Below are 25,466 nucleotides of genomic sequence, written 5' to 3' on the forward strand. Positions count from 1 at the left end.
AGGTGTCACCTCCCCTCAAAGGAATGACCTGAACACAGGTATGTTATGGCTAGAAATGATACTATGCCAGATCTGCTTCCGTTCACTCACAGGGGACTGGAAATAAACAAGTAGTAAGTCCAGGCTGCAACAACTGAAAACTAACCTTAAAGCACTCTCCCTTTAACTGCTCTACTCTGCAAAAATGAAAAATTGGAACAGGGAAAGTCAGAAGGAAAGCGAATGACAAGGCAGCAAATGAAGTGGCTGTGAATGCTACTATCCAAGGTAATACTCTGTAAAGGCTGCTGACTTTGTCCATGCTGCAAGCGCTCCTCAAGGGTGAGTAGCAGTGGAACCATAAACTTCTTTTCAAGCAGGGAATGTAAGGCAAAAGCAGTAAGCTGCTACTGACATACATACCTGGTCCTTTCACTTCAGTGCAGATCTTGACATTTGGTTTGCCATACTGGGGGTCTTGCCCCTCACTGTAACCCTCGCCAAAAAAAGTCATTGTAAAAGAGGTTCCATCCATCTGTAGTGGACAAGACAAATGTGGCCACCAAAACAGTAACTCACTTCTATCAGGCAAGCACAAGTAGTAAATACAGGTGTCTATTATGCCACAAATACTATCATCTATCTAAATATGAGAAGAGTTATTGGGAGTTATTGCTTAAAAGGTACAATCTCATCTAAATTTGTAATCACTTCCCCTTTGTTGGAACTGTTACTGTCCTAAAGTCCATTTATTCTCTCAGGGCTTTCAGTCCTGGGTTTGTACTACTCAGTCTCCCCCTGTCATCACCGTTGACAGATGTGAGTGCTGTGAGCCATCCCTGTAAATACATCAGACCCAGCAACATGACCCATTTTCTCCTGGTATGAGTTGCACATACTCTGATGTCTAATAGCAGAAGGCATGATGATTTAAATATTCAAAGCTAACTGAACAGGCACACACAATGTGCATTTAGAAATTATTTCTTTGGGACTAAGCAGCTGACTCTAGATTACTATTCCACCATTATCATAACAAATCTATTCAGTAATTGTGATGGAAAACAGTCAGCTACCTGTTTCTGGGTTGGTCCTTTCTTTGTGAAGAATCCAGCAGAGAAAAATTCCGGGTACTATATAAGAACAGGGGAAAAAACCAAACAAACAACAGTAAACTAGAGGGGGAAAAAATATCCAAACACTTAATTCTTTTGTGTTCTGAACACTTACTTTTGTCAGAAGTTTTCTTCCAAAGCTCAACTTCACAAGAAGAAGAAATAAAATGCCAGCAAACATCAGCTTGATAACAGAGCCAAGACCACCTATGTTCGCATAAGCACCATACTGCACCTGAGGCAAAACCATATTTCCAGTGGTAGAATTTACATTAAAATTTTTGCATCAGTTCATTTGTAAAAATGAATCTACCCCCACATTAGGATGCAACTGCTTGATACAATAGATAGCTGTTTAAATCGGGCCTTAGACAATTGTCTTGGTTCTAAGCAACTCTCTGAATAATGCTTCACTTTGTAATTCATTATGAGAAGACAGTGTAACTACAGAATGGCGAGGGAGCGAGCATGGTAAACAAGAGTGGAACACTTTAAAGAAAGGTGCATTTTGGTATCCAATTCCAGGCTGCTTTCCCAAGATCTTCCTTTCCTCCCCTTACTGCTTTAGTTTAAGACAAACTGACACCTTCCTTTAGAATTTTGGAATAGCAATGGGAAGCCTTTCTCATGAGTAGTTTCCAAGTATATTTTCAGAGCACTGTCTCACCTTCATCTCTTAACTGATGCCTGTGATTCTGCACAGCTGTTCTATACGTTGTTGGGGCTGGTCTCCTCTCAGGAAACCATGGAAAACAAAAACTAAACACGACCACCGCTTCACCTTGCCTTTACTCTGCACACCAGAGACCCAAGCATCAAAGACGTCTCCAGATACAAATGAGCAGCATACGAATTCTTTATCAGAATGTTTACTACACTGACCTGACCTGACCATAGTTGCACAGACTACAATTACAATGCTTTTAGAAGCTCCACTGATTAAAACAAGAAAAGCCTCTGCACAGGAACAGAATTTAACGTATTCATCATTCCCCAAAATAAGGAAGCCTACCTTTCAAATATTTCCGTGACTCAAGGCTTCCATTCCCTACAAATACAGGCCCAGAAATCAGATAGCATAAGAACCCTACGAGAGACTCTCGTATCTATTATGCTAGCAGCAATAAGCAAGCTCATCAGGCAGAGCATCGAGTAGTATGAAAGAGGCCCGTGCACCCAGAAGAACCTGGACCACATCAGGTCAAACAGCTTGCAAAGGAGACCAACAGCACCAGCCTCCTTCTTTACAGAAGCAGAAGCACATCGCAGTTCGTTACTATTTACCTAACTGCAGAAGCCCTACTACGCAGATCTGCACTAAGAACAGTTATCACATAAAGGAAAGATGCGCTGAAAATGCTACTAAGGACATAGTATACCAAAACCAGTAACTTACAGGTGTTTCCTGCAACTCTGTGTGCAAGTAACACTGAGACCGTTTCACAACGGAACCATCAGATCCCATGAATCGAATGGAGTACTCTTTGAATTCCTGATTGTAAAACACAAGTCCTCTGCCAATGGAAAAAAGAAAGTCAGAAAAAATGTTCACATGTTCACGCGTGCTGAAAGAAACAGATCATAACAGCCCTACCCATACTGGCTTTTTCCTCAAGCATTTCTATGACTTCACCTCCTTCCACTGAAAGCAAACCATTCCAAATTTATCCCTGGCTCAACTCAAAATCCCATGCACTACAGCGAGGATGAATTTGATAATCAAAATAATACTCTCCTCACATTTCTTTTTTCCTCCTACCAATCGCTTCTGAAATCAAACACAAAAGTTTGCCATGTCAACAAAAGTCTCTTAGAACAAGTTAACTTTGAGAGCCCGTAAATGCTGGGACATGTTCTCTTTTTTTTCAGTAAAATAGGAAGAAATCAGTAAAACTGAACTTATCTTCAATTCTACTAGATGAGTATCTATCCATTCATATTACACTGAAGTCCTAAATGCATCTTTTTAGTATTTAGCAAAGCAATATGTTGCCAACCTATGTAGTGAATACTGGAGCTGTTAGAAGACAGCGTGTTTCACGTCTTACGCTTCTTATACCTGCTTCTAAGTTTTGCACCAACTACTGGAACAGGGGCATATCCTATCTTTTTTCGAAGCTTCCTCAGGTTGTCTTGATCCGCAAGGCCATAAACCGCTGACTTCCAGGTCCCATCATGTGCACAAGAGCCCTGGCAACATACCATGAAACCGTAGTTAATTCAGCATCTGAAGGTTTCATGTATTATTTTAATAATGACCTTACAATTATTACATATATTACACATTATTACATAGATGTATTACGATTACACGCATAAAAGTACATTGAAATGCAGTGGATTGACCTTGGCTGAATGCCAGGTGCCCACCAAGCCGCTCTATCACTTCCCTCCTCAGTAGGACAGGGAGAGGAGAAAATCATATGGGAAAAAACCCCTCATAGGTCAAGATCAAGGCGGTTTACTAAAGCAAAAGCAAAGGCCGCATGCAGAAGCAAAGGAAAACAAAAGCTTTATTCTCTACTTCCCATCAGCAGGCGATGTCCAGCCACTTCCCGGGAAGCAGGGCTTCAGGACACAGAGCAGTTGCTCCAGGAGGCAAACCTTGTACTAACACATGCCCCCCACCCCTCCTCCTTTCTCGTAGCTTTTATCACCGAGCAGACATCATATGGTACGGAATACGCCTTTCGTCAGTTTGGGTCACTATCCTGGCTGTGTCCCCTCCCAGAATCTTGCCCACCCCCAGACTACTGGGTGAGGGCGGGGGGAAATATTGGAGAGCCAGCCTTGACGCTGTGCGAGCACTGCTTAGCAGCAGCCAGAACGCTGGTGTGTTATCAGCACCTTTCTAGCACCAGTACAGAGCACAGCACGATGAGGGCTGCTACGGGGAAAATTAACTCCATCTCAGCCAGACCCAATGCAATCTCCACCCCTTACGCCATACCATTTGTGTCATGCTCAGGTCCCACGGAAGTTAATACAGAGAAGATTTTATATTTATTTTTCTATATATATAAAAAACTGCCCCATTGTATTTAATTCTCGTTACTAAATCCCTTCTTACCAGCACTTACAACTTATCCTACATACTTAAACCACCTTTATACCCAACATACAGATTTATACACTCTCATTAACTACTATTCCCTGTCCTTTAACAGACAGATATTACTCTCCCAATCCACGCACTTCCTCCTCTCCTCCCAATGCTCATAAGAACAGGCTATGACTTGGGCCCCATCTGGCAATATGGGTGCTCAGGACAGGACAGGAGAAGCAGTATGTTCCATTGCTGGGCACCAACACTGTCTTGGTTTGGGTCATCGTTGCATTATTTCAATAATGACCTTACAGTTATTACATACATTACACCTTGTTGCAATTATTATACTTTAATGCCTGTAATGCTAATACATGTACCTTGAAACATACCCCCCAAACAAAACAAGCAAGCAAGCAAAAAAACCCACCAAACGGCCAAACACTAGGATTACTGGCAACACACTATGTATCTGTTACAGTTTATTTATGTATGAATCCTTCCGACATCTCTGCAAATATTATTTCCTGAAATGGCTTAACACAGCAAACTTTAGGTAGACAGCCTATGCAAACGAACCTTACAAAAGCGTGTTTGCTCGGCATACTTCTGTTAGCTCCTAAAGTTCTTAGAGCCATCACCAAAGACCTGCCAGCTTGTTCCTTGGTCTGAATTAATGTAACAACAGTTATTCTAATGGGCTACAGTGAAGTCACCACAAATACCTCTCAGTTTCCAAGAAGGCGTAAACCAACCAACCTCAGGCCCAGATTTCACCTTCAGGAAACTTTCAACAGCAGTTAGGGTACCTTTAAGGGAGGAGAAAACATGACTTGGCATATACAGTCATGAGTTCACAAAGCCAGAGTACACTCTGGTAGACTCAAACAGCAGGCCACTGACACTGTTAGTTGAAAAGGCAGAGTCACATCTTTACCTCAAAGTAAAATAAACTACGATTAAGTTCCACAGCTCTTTTAGTTAGCAAGTATCAAACTTCTTACGTAAAGTACTTCAAGAAGCGTCACCAATATTAGCTTTACTCGCTACATTTTTCATTTGTCTTATCCACTTAATGACATAATAAAAATAATACACACCAAAAAAAAAAATAAAGGAAAGGAATATTAAGAGCCATATTCAGTTTTCCTCCAAGTTTCAAAATTAAGGATGACGTAGGCTGTGAAAACTGAGATGGACTTACAGATTTTGGTAGACCTTAACTACAAAAAAACCCAAACCAAACAAACCACCCCCCCAACCCCCTCCCCCAAACCTCCAAACACACAAGATAGCCTAAAACCTTTAAGTTTAGCATAGCTTGTGTTTTGCAAAGCATGCTTAGTTGTGATGAATAGCAAAACAAAACAACTCCTCCAAATTCCGCTTTGTTTTGCTTTGCTCAGTTCCTTCTGAGAGCATTAAGACTGTACTTGTGGGGGCAAATGTCAATATAGCAAGCAACTGGACAGACAGTTGGTAATACCCTAAAGGCCAAACAGGAAGATATAAAAGACATCTTTCTTCAAATCAAGTATCCGACATCAAATTATAACCCCGCGAACAACCAGATCCTCATTTCCACGCCTCTCCTCTCCCTTCAATCAGATCCAGATTGAGTTTTATTAAACTGAAAGCTGATGACACGCTCCAACGTAAAGCAATCCCACTTCATAGCACTTCTAACGGTACATAAAAGCAAAACATTCGGATGCTTTCATCAGCCCTTCCGACTGCAAGTCAGACCTGACGAACGAAGTATCCGCATTTGAGATTGGGAGCAAGTACTATTTGCACAGAATGGAATCATCTCGCATCTTCCCTCAAATATATTTATCCTCTTTCAGTTACTGTCTGGCTGCTCTTTAAGACAAAGGCACGGCACGGCACTGGCTGTCTACTTACACTCAGACAATGGCTTCTCAGGGCTTCCAGTAGAGAAAGAAAACCTAGGAAACCGGATCACCCACTAATTTCCAATCCCTCTCCCGCAGCCTTCCTGTCCCCACTGTCTTTTCCCTACAAGATCCGCACTGCACAAGGGGCAGTGCGCTGAGCCTTGCCTAGGGATGTCCACAGCCTGGCTCAACAGCCTGCTGCTGACAGCTGCAGGTTCTGTTCTCTCAGCGAGCAGCATTACCTTGAATCCCTCCTTCACCTAATGACCAATCTTCTCCAAGCTAATGGGAATATGATTTACTTCTCAATTTTTATTTACCAGGTTTGGTTGAAACTGATCAGCTGGTAAAGGCAGGCAAAAAGAGAGACTGAAGGAGTCTCCACATAAGCATTGCTGCTTTGGGAAGCCAGATGAAAGCATGGTCTGCACTTCTTTTTCCGCATAAGGTCACACTTAAATAAGTCACCTTTCAACTTGTCTCTGGTGTACAGTACTCCCATATCAGCTGGTATAGAGTCAAAGCCACAGCTTCCAATGACATACGCTCCCTTTTCCGCAGCTTTTTCGTTGTATTTCAGGCACATTCCTTCCAGAAACTAAAACACAGTCAGAACAAGTATTTTAAGCACAACTCTGTACTCGGCCACACCCAATATGAGCCATCAGCGCTTTACTGTCTTATCACAGCACCCCGCATACTTCAAAACACTTACAAGCATCTTTAAGACAGATACATGCTACTCCTGTTTTACGGCATGAAAGTATCACAGCAGTACAAAGAAAGGTGGCCTGCACAAAATTCCCATGTAGAATCACAACCCAGACTCGAAGCAGAACTCAAGCATTTTGGATTTCCAGAGAGAACCCGAGAGGCTCTTGTCTCCAAGTAAGAAAACTATCCAACTAATACACATTAATGTACTTAAAAACAAGTAATGCATCGTAAACCAGCAGAGCAGGAGGCAAAATTTGTCTTCACGCTCAGCAACGTTAGCAGAAAAAATACTACACAAATACCCCTTTAACAGCTCTTTGATAGAAGGTAGCATTTTTCTACGGTCACGTACCTGGGGTTCTCCACAGACGTCAATGCGGCTCGCACCGTTTTCAACACCAGCTTCTACCACAGGCTCTCCAAAGAATCTACACTATAGAAGGAAAGACCACCCCACGTTACAAAAAATAAAACCCACCCACCACAACTCACCCAGCGTGCTTCATCTGACAGAGCCACCCACAAGAGAAGTAAGCCCTTGGTGGGTACTGGGTTTGCTACGTGGGGCCAAAATGTAATAGTACTTGTGGGTTTTGGGGGGCTCGGGAGAAGGAGCAGCACAACAACCTTCATCACTGATGATGCAGTTTGCTGCACAGACTGCTGCACCCTGTTTCTCTCCAAAGGTAAGACCACCAAGGCCAACTCAACGTGTCTAATCTCAAGGTATGCTTTTTGCGCTCCTGTTATCAGCATATTCTCTACTTAAGTACCCCCAATTTCCAAGACGTCGTCACGACCCAACTTCCAGCTCTTGTACTTTGATCCCCTCCAAGCGCGCTGCAAGTATCGCCACCGAAAGTTTTAAAGGGGCCAAGAACTTAGAACAGGGCCCACTTTCAGCCTCAATACAAGCACTGAAGGAAGCCGACTGTTGGGAGCAGAAGAGCTTCAACCTTAAGCAAGAGACACAAGAGAGACTCGCAGTCTCACAGCAGTAGCCATAGCTTTGTGCTGGTGCAGCAGCAGTATCTAACCCAGGCACCATCATTCTAGAAGAGCAGGTGACAAAACCCAGCTGGAGATGATTGTGCCTCTGCCACCTGGGTGTACAGCCTCTCCCCCTTCCACCTGCACACTCACTGCTTCTTGGAGAAGAGGCTATGAAGGAAGCAGGCTACTCCAGCAGGACAGAAAGAGACGAGGAACCAATGGGGAGACCCACAGGTTAGCTGGAAAGAAGCCACAGGAGGGGATGTGACACCATCTCAGCAAGGCTAGGTCACACAGACAGTGCTGGCAAGGAGCAGGAGAGGAAGGCTTAAGCTACTGCACAAGCATGCAGGTCAGCACCACCACCGTAAATCTCCTTTATTTTGGAAAACTTTTGCCTGCATCTGGACATACAGATTAACGAACCCAAGATCTTGTCAGTTGCTGAACACTTACTGTACCAACATATAGGTAAAATACTGCAAGAAATTGTCTTATCTTCAGAAAGAGATGAGAAAAATCATCTTGCAACATTACACACAGAATCAAGATCAATACTTTTATGTACCTGAAAAAGGGAAACGGGCTCTAACACCTGCAACTACTGACCCAGTGAGCTGGTCCCAGTTGTTTCTTCAGTAAAGGTTTTCCAACGTGATTAGGTGGAACCTTTGCTAGGGCTTCCTTCAGCTGTTAGGAGACGTATCAAAATATAAGCATTGGCTAAAAAAAATAAGCTTTTCAAGATTGAAATTACAGAAGAGGACTCTTGGACGGTCACAGCCTTGACAGAGCAACCTCCAATATCAAGTTGTTTTCTCTGGGACAGAGAACCAAGCACACTTCTTTTGGAAGGCAAGTATTTTTATATTTCTGGGAGTCTCAGTTATAATTATTTAAGAGAAGGGGCTATAGAGTAGATCTACAGTTAAAATAGACAGATTCCATGAGGTACAGCTCCCCTTGAAGACAGCAGTATTATTCTACACGTCATCTCTTTAGTTCAGAAAAACACCCCACACTTGTATCAAAAAAGGGACTAAGACTATGTGAAATGTAACACAATCTAAAGAAGGACCCCTCTTTACAATCCAAAGGAGAAAATCTTCAATATGAAAATTTAAATTTAACTTGCATTTTAAAAGTTTGGGCACAACTTAGGTTATCTTTCCCATCTTAAAATTTCTGAGGACTTCAGGGGGAAGAAATGGAGTAGCAGTGACAAAAGCTTGGACCATCTTACAGTCAAGTAAAATTTTCACTCTATGTTATTTTTCACATTTTGCTCGACTTTGTGATGTACTTTCACTTCAAAGTAAATTAAGTTTTTCAGTTGTCAGATTTTCTTTTTCCTTCTCAGATACTACCAACATCTGAAGTGTTCAGACTGCAAGCACCACAGCTATATATGATTTCTAAAAAACCCTGTAGGTTAGAAATTGCTGATGTATTTTATTAAGCTATAAGGACTGTTCAGTTGGGTTTTTTTAGTATAACCACCTATGGATATAAAGCAATGAGGTAACGGTAATTTAACCTTAACGATTTTGCAAGGTGTACGCAAATTCGACTTTAAAGCAAGACAGTGTAAAAGTCAATTAGTAAAGCATAACAGAATTCCCAGACTAAAAAGATCTTGATCTACTTTGTAGTCTGTATTTTTATAGAGTCTCTTTCACCAGCGAACCTTGCTAGCATTGTTCACTGTTATGTATATTTTCTACCTTTTCTAGAAAATGGAAGCACAGTTTTCTTATCTAACTATTTGATGCCCATGACAATGCCAAAATCAGAAAACAAACTGCTTCCATTCTACTCGTTGGACTTCTGCTGGAAGACCATCCTCCTCTTCTTAAACAAGTCAATCCAAACCGATTTCTTGCAAAGAAGTGAAGCACTAGTTTCAGTGGCTTGGATTTATTTAAGTACAATGCAACTAAAAGGTTAGTCAAAAAAACTCTCTGAAATATTTTGGGGAGCTTTGTAATCATATCTGTTCTTTAAAGTCCACAAAGGTTCTCTTCTCTCTCCTCTACTCTGCAAGTTAACTTACTTAACTTAAAAACTTTCTGTCCTCCACCTTTGGTCTGTGCACTGGACAGTCCGTTACACTTCAATTTTCTGTTTTATAAAAATTACTCAGACAGAAGTAAATGTCTTTTAAAAACCCCCACAACAACCTAGAGAACACATATATGTAAAGGAACAAAAATAAACAGAACCAAAGAAGCCTTAGGGAAAAGGTGTAAACTTGACTTGAGCTACAACAGCTGTTAACCTAAACATTTTTAAAACAGTAGGTTCCTGTAAAAATTTGTTTAGGTGTATTTCTTGGAATGTGTTTCTCCTTAATGTTCTTCCTGAGGCTTAAGCGCAGCAGCTTCCGTGTCTTCTGCAACAGGGGATGACATTAAAACCTACAGCAGAGTAAGAAATACCTCACCCCGTAAGGCAATGATAGCAGTAGTCCCTGACCTCGTGCCTTGGCATGGAAAAAGCCTTTAAACGCATTTTCAGGATCCTGACTCTTGGCATACTCAGTAAAGCACGTTAACCCTCCTTCACAGTTCAAACACTGGAGTTTCGCAAGAGGTAACTATCTCCCTGGTAGCAGAACTATTTTCCATCAAAACAGTAACATCATAAATATTCTAGTTTTGTTCCTCTGGATCTTTTTTTTTCCAATTCCACTGAAGAACTGGAACATCGTTATGTTGGCTGGAGGCTTGGACGTGCCTAAAGCAATACTTACGCCTTTTAGCTCCTGAAAGACTTCACTGCCACCTCCTTCCTGTGCTTTTTAAGGAGGGGCCTTCACACACAGCATTCCGGCAGCTTCCAGGTCTGAGGTGAGGTATGCTGGGCAAGAAAAACTAGATTTCGGCATCAGATACAGCCGAGTTAGAATTATTTTAGAACCAGCGAGAACTCAAGCGCTTACAACCAATGAGTGTGCAAATGGACTGTTTTAGAAAGAGTCAGGGCTACAATTTTGGTATCCACAGAACGCTCCTATTTCTAACAAGCACTGAGCTCAATGCTAGGAACACAACAAACAGGGGAAAGGTTTAATACAACCAATTAAATCCTGGAAAAAATCCTTATGATTCCAACCGGTATTAATCACAAAGTTCAACAGAGCACAGCTCTTTTCCTCGGGCTTCGCCCAGCAAAGACAGGAGACTAGGAACATGGAAGTAAGCAGGATGAGAGACTTGGATGTGCACTTTAAGCTAGACAAGCAAGCACTCCTTGAGGCTCTAGGAAACAAAGCAAGGAAATGAGTAGAGAGAAGTGAAGTGTTGGATGAATCTCCTCTACTTCACCAGGCAAGATGCAGAGTGGAAAACCCCCCCCGCTTTTAAAAGTACTATTGAGAATTCAGGTTTATAATAATTCCAGAAAGGAAGGCAGTAACTGATGAAATAAAAGCTAGAATGCCTGCAGGGCTCTTCAATATCAGAACTGCAAGAGCCTACCACCACATTAGAACTCCTTTATCAAACAAACAAAAAATATTAAAATGACAATTTCTGAACACGGTACACACCCAAAATTTCAGCATTAGGTGTTGGTTACAGTGATATATAAACTTAGCACACAGCCTTTGCTTGTGATTGTCACAACTTCAAGGTCTGAACTGAAAGAAATGCACAGGTTTAACAACACTTTTATCATGAATCATACTGTGTGACCATAACAGTAACGTAAATAATTATTTCTAAAAATAAGGATTGAAAAATAGATACTGCACTGATAAAGGCAGACTTGTGAGCAGGGCTATAAACCCATGGCTATACAAAAGCAGCTTGCCACCTATGAAATTGGGACAGATCAAAAGATTAAGAAAAGAACAAAGCATTTTAATGATCTCTAGAATTTCTTCTAGATCTCTAGAATGTCTTCTGCTAAAGACACAGAACACCTTATGAATTATAACATTCTTAATATGCAAAGCAGTGAAGAATCCTTTCTAAGTTCTTTCAATGGTACTTTATATAGATTTTTCTTATATTCAACTTTCAATTATTTACACCCCATTAGGACCTCCTGAAAAAGAAACTAGCAGCAGCATTTTGTTTCAAGAATTCAGAGACTATATTCAAGCTACCTTCAACCTCCTCTGACAAAGACTGAAATTTTTAAGTGTATCACTGTAAGACACAGATGTTCTCCAGATAGTGATTCTTTTTTGCAGACCTTTTCTGAACCAACCTGAAACTCTTGTACTTTTTATTTTTGCTGATGCCAGTACTTAATATTGTATTCTAGTGATGCTGAACACCAAGGCAATCTAACTATTTATGTTTATTTGGCGCTTTCCTCTCGCAGCAATACTGTTACATCTTCCAACTGACATAAACTGTGCTGCATTTTGTTAAAATATAAAATAACCTGGCATTCAATTAAAGAGGGTTATTCTGTTTCTTCTGAAAAAAATCTGGGTTTATGGTTCCCGTACAACAGGATACCTAATAAGTTAGCTTAATGTAGGTAAAGCAAGCTATGCAACTATCACAGTACACATAAAAGGAGTTTGGCATCTATTTCAATTCCATATTTGACAGTAAACACAGTGTTCCTGCCAGCTTCTGGACAAGGCCTTTTATTACCAAAATGTACATCACAGAGGACCTCTGGAATAAACTGTGTGTCACAGGCAAGCCAAATTTACTAAATGGCTTGGCTTACAGAGAATAAGCTGAAGGGCAGACTGTTGGAGCTACAAAATATTTTAAACGCAATTATTACCTCACTTCACCTGACATTTTTGAACATGCTATCAAAACAAATTCAGATTAAGTCTTACTACTCATCTCTCTCCTACTGTTGAAATACTAGAACCTACTCTGTAATTAATTTCTTACATCGCAGCTGAGGGCAGAACTAAATTTCTGTTTTGAAAAGTTAAAAGAACTGGCAGCAACTGAGGAAGCAAATAAAACATTATGTTGAATTTAAGATCAGATTAAAATTAGTATTACAATTTCTAACTCTGACACTTGTAAATTTTATTATTTTTTTTTAAATGTGAATCAACATCACACACTTTTTCCAAACTGAAGTACTATTTCTTCTCCTCTAACATTTCCTAAGCAGGAATAAAACCAATTTAGGTATTGAGATCTGCTGGGTGGAAAAGTAAAGGGAAGACATCACCATTGCTACTGCTAATTTATTTTCAATCAGCAGAAAGCAACATTGAAGCTATTTACTCAGGGAGATGATCAAAAGAACTAGGAGTTGGGATAAAACATTTTCTCTTCTTCACAACAATTCCAGTTGTTGTCGGAGTGTAGGAAAATGCAAGTCTTATTGCACCTTGCAAGTCATCATGGTGGGGACTCCAAAACGATGATGCATCTGGTGTTAGCTGTCTTTTTTACAACCCTTCTAAACAAAGTTCAGTGGCTAAATCCTGGCAGAAGTCTTCAAATTATTCCCTCTTCAGAGTACCTCCTGAGAAGTAACAGGACAGGCCTGTTGCTAGTGAATGTGAAAAATGTTAATATTCAGAGTATCTTCCATCCTATACTGGCTACAGAATGACTGGTAAGTTTATTACACCCAAAAGTATAACATTCTGACAGTATAAATTACAGGGGGAAATAATTCATCATTTTAGGTAACTGTTTATACATTGTGGTAAACAAAACAGTATATCATTAAGTATAAGAAACAATACTATGATTCTTGCACAAAAACAGATTTGCTTGCAAGCACCCCTTTAACTTACTAAGCAGCAGGAGACAGTTCTTTTGATTATGAAGGCGTTTTGTCACATCTCCTGATGTTAATGATGCATATGGACAGTTCATTTCAGCCAGCAACCCACTCATTTCGAGTTGAAATTCTTCTGCTTCATTTGGACCTTAGAAGGAAAAGAATAGTAATTTCTTTACACCTAATACATATATCTCTGGCTGTGAGTAGAATGAATTGGATACTTAAAAAAAAAAATTATAAAAAATTATGCTTTGCTCCAGTTGCTATTTAACATTAAAACCCTGCTTTTAATGGAAGCCAAATGTGTTCTTTGAGTTTCTCAAAGACACAGCACAACCTACTTGGAGCCATGATATTCCTCATTATTGTAAAATTATGTTTCACTGGCAGCTTTCCCCAGCTACAACAGAGAGCCACTGGCAACTTCTACAATGAAGTGACATTAAAAACATCGCAAATTTTACAGGGGTATTTTAAGTATCAACTAACTTTTCCCACTACAAATGTATTAGGTAGTTCTGACAAAGTCACAAATAACATGGTTTATGAGCTCTCACGCTTTTACCACTTCTCCCTGTAAGCTCACATTTGTCAAATGATCTTACTTCATAATCAGGTCATGTAAATCAAAGCTTAGACTGATATTTGTGTCAGAAATTAGTGAAACTAATCTGAATTTGTTAAGCCAAGTTATGCAAAAAATAGCGATCAATGAGAGGTAACAGTTTTCCTTCATTTTAAAAGGGACTTCAACCCAAAATGTCTGTTATTTATAAACTCAAGTCCCACAAAATGAAGGTAGGGCTTGATGGTACTACAGATAAAATGTTTCTATCACTGCGTTTAAAGAATTTGAAATAGGTGCTAGAGTACTTCTGGATTGTATTTTTACACAAAACATAGTAGGAACCTTATACTGCTAGAAGAGGTGAAATGCTGTATTGTTACAGAGCTAGGGAGTCAAATACACTCAAATAAGAAAGGATGGACATGTCAAAAACAGAGAGAAAGAGGAAAAGAACAGATATTGAGGTGAAATGCAGCAATCTTTGGCCATCGAGTAGACTGAAAGTTAAGTTCATAAAAGCATTACAAGTTAATACATTAGATACTCAGAAGTACAGGTTATCACACCAATTTAATCTGTAGAATGTCATGACCAGTTGACCAAAACCAACATTTTTTGAAAACTAAGGTTTGCTTCCTCCGCCAAAATAATAAACAAACGAACATTTTCAGGCTCCTTCTCCCAGAGTATTTCATAAAGGGGGAAAAATACATAGTAATCACAGAGTTAAGGTAACCAAAAATAAAAAGAAAATATCGTTACTGTAGTCATGAGAACATTTCCTTGAACAGTAGTAGGTATTTCTTACATCAAAATTACAAACAGGAGCATTGAAATACAAGTATTCTCATGATCTAATTAAAAAAACCCAAAAAACCTAATGTTTTGTTAAATCCATCCAAGAATTTTAAAAAAAAGTTCTATGGTTGAACAATTAAAAGAAAAAGCTAATTTCAGAACAAAGACTGTTTGAGCCTCACTATTATTTCAATCTCTACTGGCTGTTCATGAGGCAAGTTTCAGGTGGAAAATAACCAAAATCTGACAGCGCACAGACAGTGCTCCCTGGTACAACAAATTTGGCAATTGTCAGCCCAAATCTTTATGGCATGCAAGAACATACATTAAGTGCACGTTTGTGCTAGAGTTATGGCTACTTACTGTTAGTTGCCTGCACATTTTCCTCTAGTTTACAGAATAGCCGTAACTCAGATACCAACCAAGCACAGAGTTTGGTGAATTCAGGGGAACTGGCTCCACGAGAGACTGCCTGAGCCAGCGCTCCGTCATCTAACAATGGACCTTTGTAACTGACAAGTAAAACAAAAGCACAGTTTATTAACTTTTGCTATGACTGATGTCCTGCGATAGATTTACTTTATGCTGTGTGCATATTGAGAAACACACCCTCATCACATCTGCAATGCTGAACATCTAAACTGATAAGATTCCCGCACTGAACTGTAAGGAAAAGCACACTGAAAACATCTGAGTGAAATCAGCATTTCCATGCACATTAGCTTACTGACAAAGAGACTGTGTCACAAAATATCATCATCAAAGGTTTCATCCTGGAGAATGTTATCACATGCAGTGGCAAATTCTCTGCGTCTATCTCCTTAATATGTTACTTACAATATAGCTATCTAGAGCAACTGCAGTTTCAAAGTATCATTCTTGAGCACTGCTTTACAGTACATTGAATAATTACTGCTGAACTAGTGCATCTTTTCTGTCATTTCTTATCTCGTATCAAAAGGTTGCCACACAAAACAAAGCCTTCGATACAAATGTTACAAAAGTGATCTGCAAAACAATATCCTCTCTTGAAAAATTACCTTCTTAAGCGGGCACAAGAAAAAAAACCAGAATTAGCTCTTTCTGTAAACAAGCCAAGATCAGGCCTAGTGTAAGAAAGCATGAGTCTACAGATCAGGTCTTAGTAGACACAGTTTTCAGGACATCTGTGTACTGATACTCTGTCAGGGGGAGGAGGAATAGTAGGGAGAAGGCTGCCTTATTAACCAGGTAGAAGCACAAAGTCAGAGCTTGCCAGAGTATTTAAGAAAAAATGCACAGTATTATTTTGATACACTGCACCCAAAACAGAAAGACTGAACTCCCTCTTTTGAACTTCCAGGTATAGTCACCCGCTATGTCACAGCAACCCAGTCAGTCCAGTCAACTCTTGGCAAACCTCAGAATTTAAAAAAAAAAAAAAAAAAAATCTCTCAAAGAGCAAATTAATATGTTAATCCCCATACTTTGTTCTTGTGCTTAACATCACGTATAAAGGATTTGGTCTTTACTGTAACAGCCTGTTACTCCATCCAACCAAAATGAAGAAGCCACACTCAAAAATAACTTTTACCTCACAGAGCAGCTCAATTAGCCACACAGAGTTCATCTACTAGCAGCTGGTGGGAAACTGTAATTTGATGTATTACAACCCTACTATATTACCACAGTAGGCTAGACAAGTCCAACAGGCTAATTAGAGCAAGCCTAAGTCCTACCCCACAGATGTTTCAGACCTACACTTGTATAGGAACATCTGGGACTCGGAATAGAAACATCCAGTTATAGATCAAAGTAGAAAGGAAGCGATGACAAGCCTTTTGCTTTGGCAGGATCTGGATTTAAGTCACTGGTCACATCAGAGGCCCCTTTTCTAGAATTTTTCTTTGACAGATATGACATCTTTACTGTGTTATCTCTGATAATTATGACTTCAGCTACACATCTACCTGGCCCGTAATCCAACTTGCAGATTCCTGGCTGCAAGTAGCTTTTTCCTTCCATTCCTGCCAATGGCACATGTTCTAGAGCTACACTTCTCTTTTGGTAACATTATGATCTCCAGTTTGTTTACTTTTTCAATAGTTCAACAGACTGACTTACAAGGCATTTGAGGACTGCAATCCAAGCTGTGGCATATCTTTTTGAGAAATCCGTGTGCAAAATTTATCTTCCTGACTACCAGAAGTCCATGTAGCAAAATCAGTAATCTCTGTTTTATCCACTGTTTTTTCAATGCCCATCTTCTTAAGTTTATTGGACTCCAACCTAATGGATGCAATAGTTTCTAGTTTTGAGACTTCTTCCGTACTCTTATTTAAATGTCCAGCTGTACGGATGCTGAAGCATTCACGTTTTACCTTAGTATCTCCCTGTTGAGGATTTCTTGGCTGGGCGAGGGCACGTGAGCAATCCAGCCGTTAGCTGGGAACGAAGCATAAGTTTACAAAGTGCTGAAGCCGACAAGGACGCTGTGTCCTTGTACGCTGGGAAAAAGGAAGATAAGAAGAGCCTGACAAACAACTCCTGGATGCCGAAGAACGAGATAAGTAACTGCTGGACACCTCGTGAAGAAGCTTGCACAGCCAACAGAGGATAAGATAGCGTCGCGTGAGACAGGGTATTGTACCCATTAGAGTATTGTATAAGGCACATGCACAAGCGCATAAGGTATATAACTGGGCTAAAAGTTGTAGTAAATGGGCTTCACTTGATCACATTGGTCTGTGTGTGATGTCCCCTGTGGATCCTCCGAAACAACCAAGTACTTATCAGTGACTTTTCAAGGACACATCTACTAAAAATGTATTGAATGGAAGAGTCTGTTGCAAGACTGTGTGGAGTATTGCACAAGTTCTGCCCAAACACAGCAAGCTCTTGTGGTCGTGTTCTGAATTCTAATATGTTAGCAAAAATCACTTCAGAACTATACTGGAGAAAGAAAAAGTCATGTGGTATGCAAAAGAAAAAACTAAACTCTAAAAAGAAGAGAAGGAACCACACTATGTTTTCCTGCATTCTTGCTTCATGACCTTTTTCCACAAGAACAACCAGGAAATTAAATTATTTGTCTTTTACCTAATAATACAGCATCTATATGTGTTCCTCTAACAAGGTAAAGTTTTGAAATTCCTTTCTCTGAGCAACTGGAACCTGCTGGAGGGCAAAGGGAGATGACACCCAAGCTAAAAGAAATTAACGTACCTTTGGCAGGAACAGTTATCGATGCGTTTTATGGAGTCTTGTTTGGTCTCACTCTGGGTCTTCGAAGCCCAAGGTCTGTTGTAAGGATCCAGGGTCTATTTGCACAGTGACAGAGGTATACAGGCTCATATATTACACTAGCAAGGCAAGTACACTTGTCTTTTTCCTTTTTAACATCCTTTCAGAACACTGAACATCAGAATCAACTTGCAAATATTTACAGGAACTATGTTTTCCTCTCCTTCCCCTCCCATTTTGCAATTTATAAGGAGAAAATAACCTGTGAAAAGGGTAAAATGTAAATGATAGCAAAGAACAGGTAAACATAAGAAACACAAATATCAAATGCTAGTTTCCGAGTGAACTGGACACAGGCCCCATTTACACTAGTCAGAACACACCGGTACCTGTACAAACTGCTCAAGTCCAACATTAGGGAAAAAGAATTTGACAAGCAACTTCTTGGGTTCATTATTACTTCAGGTTCGCTTGTAAAATGTAGTTCTGTGATGTATATTTTAGTGTTAACGTTTATAGCGATATGAAATGCACTTAGTGAAGGAAGCCTGCAACATACCTGTCTGTGTTTCTTATCATGCGTGTGTGTGAAAAAGTCAAATGTGGTCCCGCAGATGGTATTGCAGTCTTTGCACCAGTGGTTCCCTGCATCATAATACTCATAAATATTGGCCAACTGGAAAGGATGTTTGGAGGACTGTGAAGAGGATTCTGCTGGCTTCGGGCTTCTACCTCTGGATTTTTCATTAGCAGGTTTTGATTCCTAAATTGAACAGAAGGAAACACTTCTCTAAGACAAGGCAGGACAGACATAATGCTCTAGAAATCAGAACCTGCCTCCAGCAGTAGCCACACACGCCAAAAAAAAAAAAAAAAAAAAAAAAAAAATTTATCACCTGCTTTTCAGCACCCAGGCTAATTCCACTGTTTCAGAGAGCTGGTATTGCCAACTAAGACGCTGCATGGCCTCAGTGAAGAGCTTCCAATAAGGTTCCCAGATGTAATGGCTGGATGGTTGTAGGTAATCAAGGAAGCAAATGAACAAATTCCCTATGGCATGCACCCTTCCCACTTTATGGGTTTCACATAAAGATCTGAATAGTTCCAATTTACCATACTAGCCAAACAGTGCCCAGAAGACCTAAAATGGTTCCCCTGGAAGCGTTCAGAAATTACTGTAAAGTAGCTTGGATGAAAGCAGAATGAAAACAGAAGTAAGAATTAGGTGACTAAATGTATTTAACTCAGATTTATCAGATTATTTGAGAGTTCCTGAATTCTCCAGGAGACTCGTTGCTTAGCATTAATAGAAAGATGGTGTTTTGCTAACTACCTAAGTATATAAGGTGAAGCATCTTGTGATTTAAGCATGTGATATTTGCACTTACATTGAGTTGTACAGAAAGACATCATACATTTCAGGACTCTAGCCAAAATTAATACTATACTAACACTGCAGAGTAGCAAAACAAATAATCCCTGAAACAGATCTGAATGAGCCCTGCTAATTTAGATTACAATAGTACTAGATGTATTTTGAGTTTTGAGTTACATTTTCAATGGCTGAAAGCCCATTATGTTATCATTTCTAATCTGCATGGCAGTCTGGAAAGAATAGCATATTAACTTAGACCCGAGTTGGTTGCATGATTTCCAAGTTATTCACTACTGGTGTTGAACAAATTTACTTAAGCAGATTCAAAACTATTAAATAGCATCTGCCTTACTTGAAATTCCATTTGATAATCAGGGATAGATTCTCTCCTATTAACACCAACCCACACAACATACATTGTAAATCAAACAATGAAGAGAAACCCAGGCTACCATGCACCCCACAGATAGCACTATCCCAATACAACCTAGTTCTTGATAGCAGAGTAGGAAGTGACCAAGTAAATAGTTGCATATATTCTGTCTGCAAGAACACCACAAAGCTGACATTCTCTTAAACAATGAGAAGATCAACTTACAATCTGCAGGAGGTGCATGGAAGGATGTTCATGATGTCTGAGAAGTGTCACTGTTTGTGTTATTTACAGACATACACCCACCCAACATATCCTATAAAAATACTATCTCAATCAGAACTTTAAAAAGACAATGCTTCTCACATAGATAGGTGATAGCCAACTCTTAAACCCAGTTTGTGCTTAACCCCAGCTCAAAGATGCCTTTATAATTGGCTGCTCTTCAGAGCCCACAAGGGACAATCTGTCTGTTTAGTACAACAAGGCTCACCTCTGCAACGACTATGTAACTGCAATACACAGACACAGGTTCAGCAGCAAGGGACTACAAAGGAGCTTGCAAATCAGCAGAAAGGCACACGTTTCTGCCCTTAGGTTGGCAGTCAACCAACCTCAGTGTCAATAGGCCCGCACCATCTTTCTCTTCATTAAAAAAAAAAAGTTAACAATCAGAATTACAAGGTGAATCTTAGAGACTAAAGGCAGTGTCCTACGTGTCTACAGATATCTGAAATTATTAAATGTTCCTGGCTAGAACTCAGAATTTTCCATGTTAAAATACGGAACTATGAAAAGGGGATCAAGTCATTATGGGCTTGGACAATACAAACAATGGAAGTTAAAATAATGAAAAATATATTCACACACACCATATTGCAAGAAAAGAAAGCAATATAACACTGCAACGTAGGATTTAACAGACATTGTTACCTACTTTAGCTTTACAATGTGGTGACTGAAGCAAATGATTTGTAAAATTAAGTGGATACTAAACTTCAGTGATGTTTCAAGAAACAGTAAAAAACAAAACACAAAAGCAAGTCTTAAAATGAACGGCACCTAATGAGTTCTCTGAACCAGACCGGGATGAAGCATAAGGAAAAGTTTACAGGATACACTGATCCGAGTGACCTTGTAGTTTATACCTCTTATCCTACTAACATTTCCCTCTCTGCAAAAAATATACAGTAAGGTCTACACAAAAAAGCATCTACCATCTCCCATCAGCTATTTCTGTTAAATATTTGAATAAACATCTGAAAAGCAGAATAATTAATCTTCTGAATACATGCATAACCCTTCAGACATTACTATCATACACTACTTCCAAAGCAAAAACTATCTTCTGGAATGCAATAAACCTGCGTTAGTATATCCAGCACTCAGTAGTATAGACCACGTCAGAGAGACCATACCGATGCATACTGACATTTCTTAAGAGAAAACACATAGCATGTACATAATAATCATTTTAAGCTTACAATCATATGCAAGTCTTGCGATTTGTTAGTATATTCACCCAGTGAGAAGACCAACATGCTCCAAACTTGCAGAGAGCTTTGCTGCTACAAACATTCCTCCCTGATAGGCCACGCCAGAAATGTTGTAGAGAAAAAAAGTCTGTCCTCCTGGTATGGCACTGAGACCAAACAGCTGCAAACACTCATGATACTGTTCAATCCAACACCTCAGCAAAACCAAGATCAAAACCAGTAAGTGGTATTGAACTGCACAAACCTTGAGATAAATTATAAGCACGGATGCATTGACTCTCACCTGCATGCACGATCAAAACCAGCATATGAGATGTGATAACAAATGACATCAAATGATCTTCTAGTAAAGGTTTGGGAGCAGCTGCCTCCCCAGTGCCCTCTTCTCTTAGTGGGAAAATCATTAGCATAGAAGCCAGAAGACTTTACCTTGTTGGAGGAAGATGTTTTCTCCAGACCTTTTGCATTTGCTGACTCGCTGTTCTTTTCCAAGGAATCTTTTGTTTCCACGGCTGGTTTCCAGGGTTTTTCAAATATGTTAGTCCCCAGGATTTGTGCCACTTTGTCAAGCTCAGACTGCTTCTTGTCAGCTGCATCAGATTCTTTATGCAGCTCTGAAATCTCCTTCATAATATTCTCTTGTAATCTGTTCACCTCAACCCCAGTATGGGGTCTTTGTGTCCATCCTTCTCACGACGCTTTTTTCCTCAACATCTCTCCTGAGCCAATCAAGGAAGTAGAGGAGTTGGAAAATTGTCTTAAGATCTGTACAACTATTCCAGCAACAAGTAAAATACTAATATAAAATACTACAGCTATATCTTGACTAGGGATTTGTAAAGACAGACCTGACTCTCAGGTACAGCATCGCTAAATCTGCACGATCCACCTCTATAAGGATCGCCTTAATATACACCCCTAACAGAGGCACCATAATCCTCAAGAGAGAGAATCAATTTAATAATCACTATTTCCCTGTGTGACCAAACAAGCAAGAGTTAATCGTACGTTCTACCCTGAAAGTATCACTTTCCAAAGGTGAGGGAAATTAGTATTTACTTGGACCAAACAGAAGTTTTAAAAATAAAAAAAGTTAGCTCTGTCTAGAGAGGACTTTTCCTTCTCCAAATAAGATTAATGAAAAATTAAAAGGCACGATGACTTGTCTTCAGTCACTATTTCTCACTTCTTCGAAAGAAGTGCTAAAACACATGAAGTACAATTCATTTAACTTATCAAGCTGCCGAAGAAGATGCAAAAGCTACTATTTGCTTCAGTGTAACAGCCAAATTTTGACATAATTAATTTTAATATAGTAATTAGGTCACTGCTTTCTCAAGAGTTCTGCATTGCCCGGAGTATGACAATATTAAACTACAGACTATTATTAATATTTTGGTATTCACTTCTCCTAGCAGGTACTAGGACTTGAGAAACACCCCAGTGGGGAAAAAAAAAAAAGCGGGGGGGGGGGGGACACGCACCATACCTTGCTGTCTACGAAGCCTGTCCAACTCAGTCCTGAGAGAGTAAAGCTGCTTCTGCCGTGCTTCTCGCTCGTTCTTCAGTTTTTCCCTCTCTTCTATCACCTGAACACATTGGAAGGGGACTGGATTTTCTTCTCTTCCCAACACAGGATAATCAGTCTTGCAAGAATGACAGCAAGACCTCAATTTGCCAGTCACAGAACACTGCTCGCTGTTCTCAAAATGTTCTTGAGTATCTTAACACAACAAATACACCTCATCCTCTGCATCTGTACGTAACTATATCACGTGCTCACGCGTCAACCCTACAAGAATATATGCCTGCAAAATATCTCTGGTGATACGGTTACGATCAGATTGAAGCACAAGTCTAAATAATAGCTGAAATTGGCCAGAGCCAAAGCAGGAGGCAAGGAAAAGGGCTGTGAACTCTTTTGTCCCTGATGGAACATGCTAGCTGTAGAGATTACTGCATGAGCTCTGAAGACCCGTTTAGCCTTGATCTTGCTCACCCCTGCAGAAAGATAATCGGCTGAGTGCAAGTGCCTTGGGAAATGGTGCAACAAACAAGGCAGTTCTGGGGAATACACTGCCCAAAAGAAAAAAATCGGCAGGGGGCGGGGGCGGGGGGGCTCGCCCCGCGTCGCCCCCTCAGCCCTTCCCTTCGCAGCCGCCCGCCGGCGGCTCCCCACGGAGGGGGCCGGGGCACGGGGGCCGGGCGGCGGCGCGGCGCCAGCACGACCCCCCCCCGCCGCGGCCCGTACCCAGCCTCTCGGCCGCCCGCTCGAGCACCGCCTGCAGCTTCTCCCGGCTGCGCCCGGCCACGGCCCAGCGCAGGGCGCCGCGCAGCTCCCCGCCGGCCGCCGCCCGCGCCACCTCCTCCACCACGACCTGGCCGGTGAAGCCCGAGGCCCCGAACACCACCAGCTCGTCGGGCCGCTCGGGCGCCCCGCCGCCGCCGCCGCCGCCGCCGCCGGCCGCCGGCCGCCGTGAGGAGAGCGACCGCCGCGCTGCCTGCCGGCGCCAGGCAGCGGCCGGTATCGCGCCGTCCCGCCCAGGTCCGCGCCCGTTGCCGGCGGGGGCGGGACGGGAGGCCGGCCCGCGGGGCGGGCGTTACGGCCCTTGCGGCGGTTGGGGCTTGCGGTGCCGAGCGGCGGGCCGGGCTCCGGGCCTGCCGGGCCCCGGCGGCGCCCAGCCCTGCCCCGCTCCCGAGGCAGGCAGTCGGCCGCTGCCGCGTAGCGCCGGTGACAGCGGGGGCTCAGCCCTCGGCCCCCGCCGGGGGAGAGGTAACCTTTGGTCTCGTTGCAGCAGCTAGGAAGGAGGGAGAGGTGCTCTCTCTCACGGGACCTTTGGCGTACCGTGAACGACTAAAAGTATACCACGATACGGCCGAGAGGCTTTGGAGCCCAGCAGCATAGGCAACAACGGTTTGTAGGGAGAGGCCATCCTCACTGGTCCCACAGCAGACACTCTTTCTCCTGAAGAGCACAGCTCGCTGCTGCCGTAAGCATTTCAGCATAGGTAGTAGAGATGAACCGAGGGCTGTTACTAATCAAAATTACCTTAATTACCCAGAAGTAAAATGAAATACTCTGTTGCCCCCCGAACTACAGGAAATATTTGTGTTGTCCGTTCTCTGATCGCCAGGTAGCACTTCCCTGAAATCGCTTTAGCTTCCACATCTGGCTGAATGAAAGAATGACGCCTGTCAGCTGCAGCCTTTCTCAGTGAGACAGTGAGTCTCTACGCGCACGAGGGAGTTAAAAGTTGACTGGCTGTGTCTCGGGTGGTGTCCTTTCTAAAAGGAAAGGGTTCTGCAGCTCTCCTTGCAAACTGCGTGCGTAGTTTCGCACGTGTATGAGCTAGCATAACGGCTTACTGCCACCAAATGGAGACGGACGAATTCCCTCTCCTTCTTCCCAGCGCGCTGTCCTGCCTCCTTCCTTGTGCCAACTTTCATGCTTGCTCGTTCTCTCTGCCAGCCAGTTTAACTCTCTAAGCTGGTGGAAAACTAGCTCCTCTTCTGGGTTCGTTTCCCGTCTCCTTAGGCAGTTAACCTGGCTCGTAAAGTGCTCTAAAAAGTGCTCAAGTCAGTGCAAGGTAAGCCACAGGAATACAGCAGGAGAACAAAGGAGCAGATGGAGAGATGGGAGGCGGCAGCAAGGCCGCAGAAGGAGCAGAAGTGCAGTTAGCGTTGGATATCTCTCTTAAAGGAGAGGCTTCATGCTTTTAACCTGGTTCTAACTATTTTCCCACTGTGTGGATTTGCCAGTAATCCTTGGTTTAACTTAGCAGAATGATGCAAGTCAAACATCCTAATAGCCAGGTCACTGTATATACAGTTCAGGCTTTATTATGGAGTTTATCTTCCTAGTTCCATATTGCCAAGCCAGATGCCTAGGAACAAAATGTTTCAAATGCCCATTGGCATACTGGAGGAAACCTGGGCATGCCTGATGGTGTAGCGTTTTCACGTGCTTTTCTACGCAGTTAATAACTGCGGCGGAATTAGATTTAAAGTTCCATGAATGGTCTGGGCGTTGGAGTGCTACATATTTGGTGGTTCTTAGCGGTGGTATGGGCCTGATAAGCACATTTGATGTGTACTGTAGGCAGGAGTACACTGTGTCAAGGTGCGAGCTTTCCACCAGAGAAGAATTCTTTCTGATTTG

General features: G+C 41.6%; 1 protein-coding gene across 1 annotated transcript; it reads right to left on the bottom strand.

Moving 5' to 3' along the window:
* Nucleotides 1–24,449, bottom strand: LOC126051814 (uncharacterized). The gene is given in 12 exon segments (XM_049831503.1): nt 1–514; nt 1,056–1,112; nt 1,210–1,329; nt 2,491–2,608; nt 18,046–18,140; nt 18,623–18,739; nt 21,737–21,953; nt 22,156–22,225; nt 23,451–23,778; nt 23,780–24,052; nt 24,054–24,212; nt 24,214–24,449. Coding segments are annotated over 12 exon segments (2,013 nt in total). The 5' UTR covers nt 24,241–24,449; the 3' UTR covers nt 1–82.
* Between the last annotated feature and the right edge of the window lie 1,017 nt (nt 24,450–25,466).

This window comes from Accipiter gentilis, chromosome 28, assembly GCF_929443795.1.
Source record: "Accipiter gentilis chromosome 28, bAccGen1.1, whole genome shotgun sequence".
Classification (NCBI taxonomy): Eukaryota; Metazoa; Chordata; class Aves; order Accipitriformes; family Accipitridae; genus Astur; species Astur gentilis.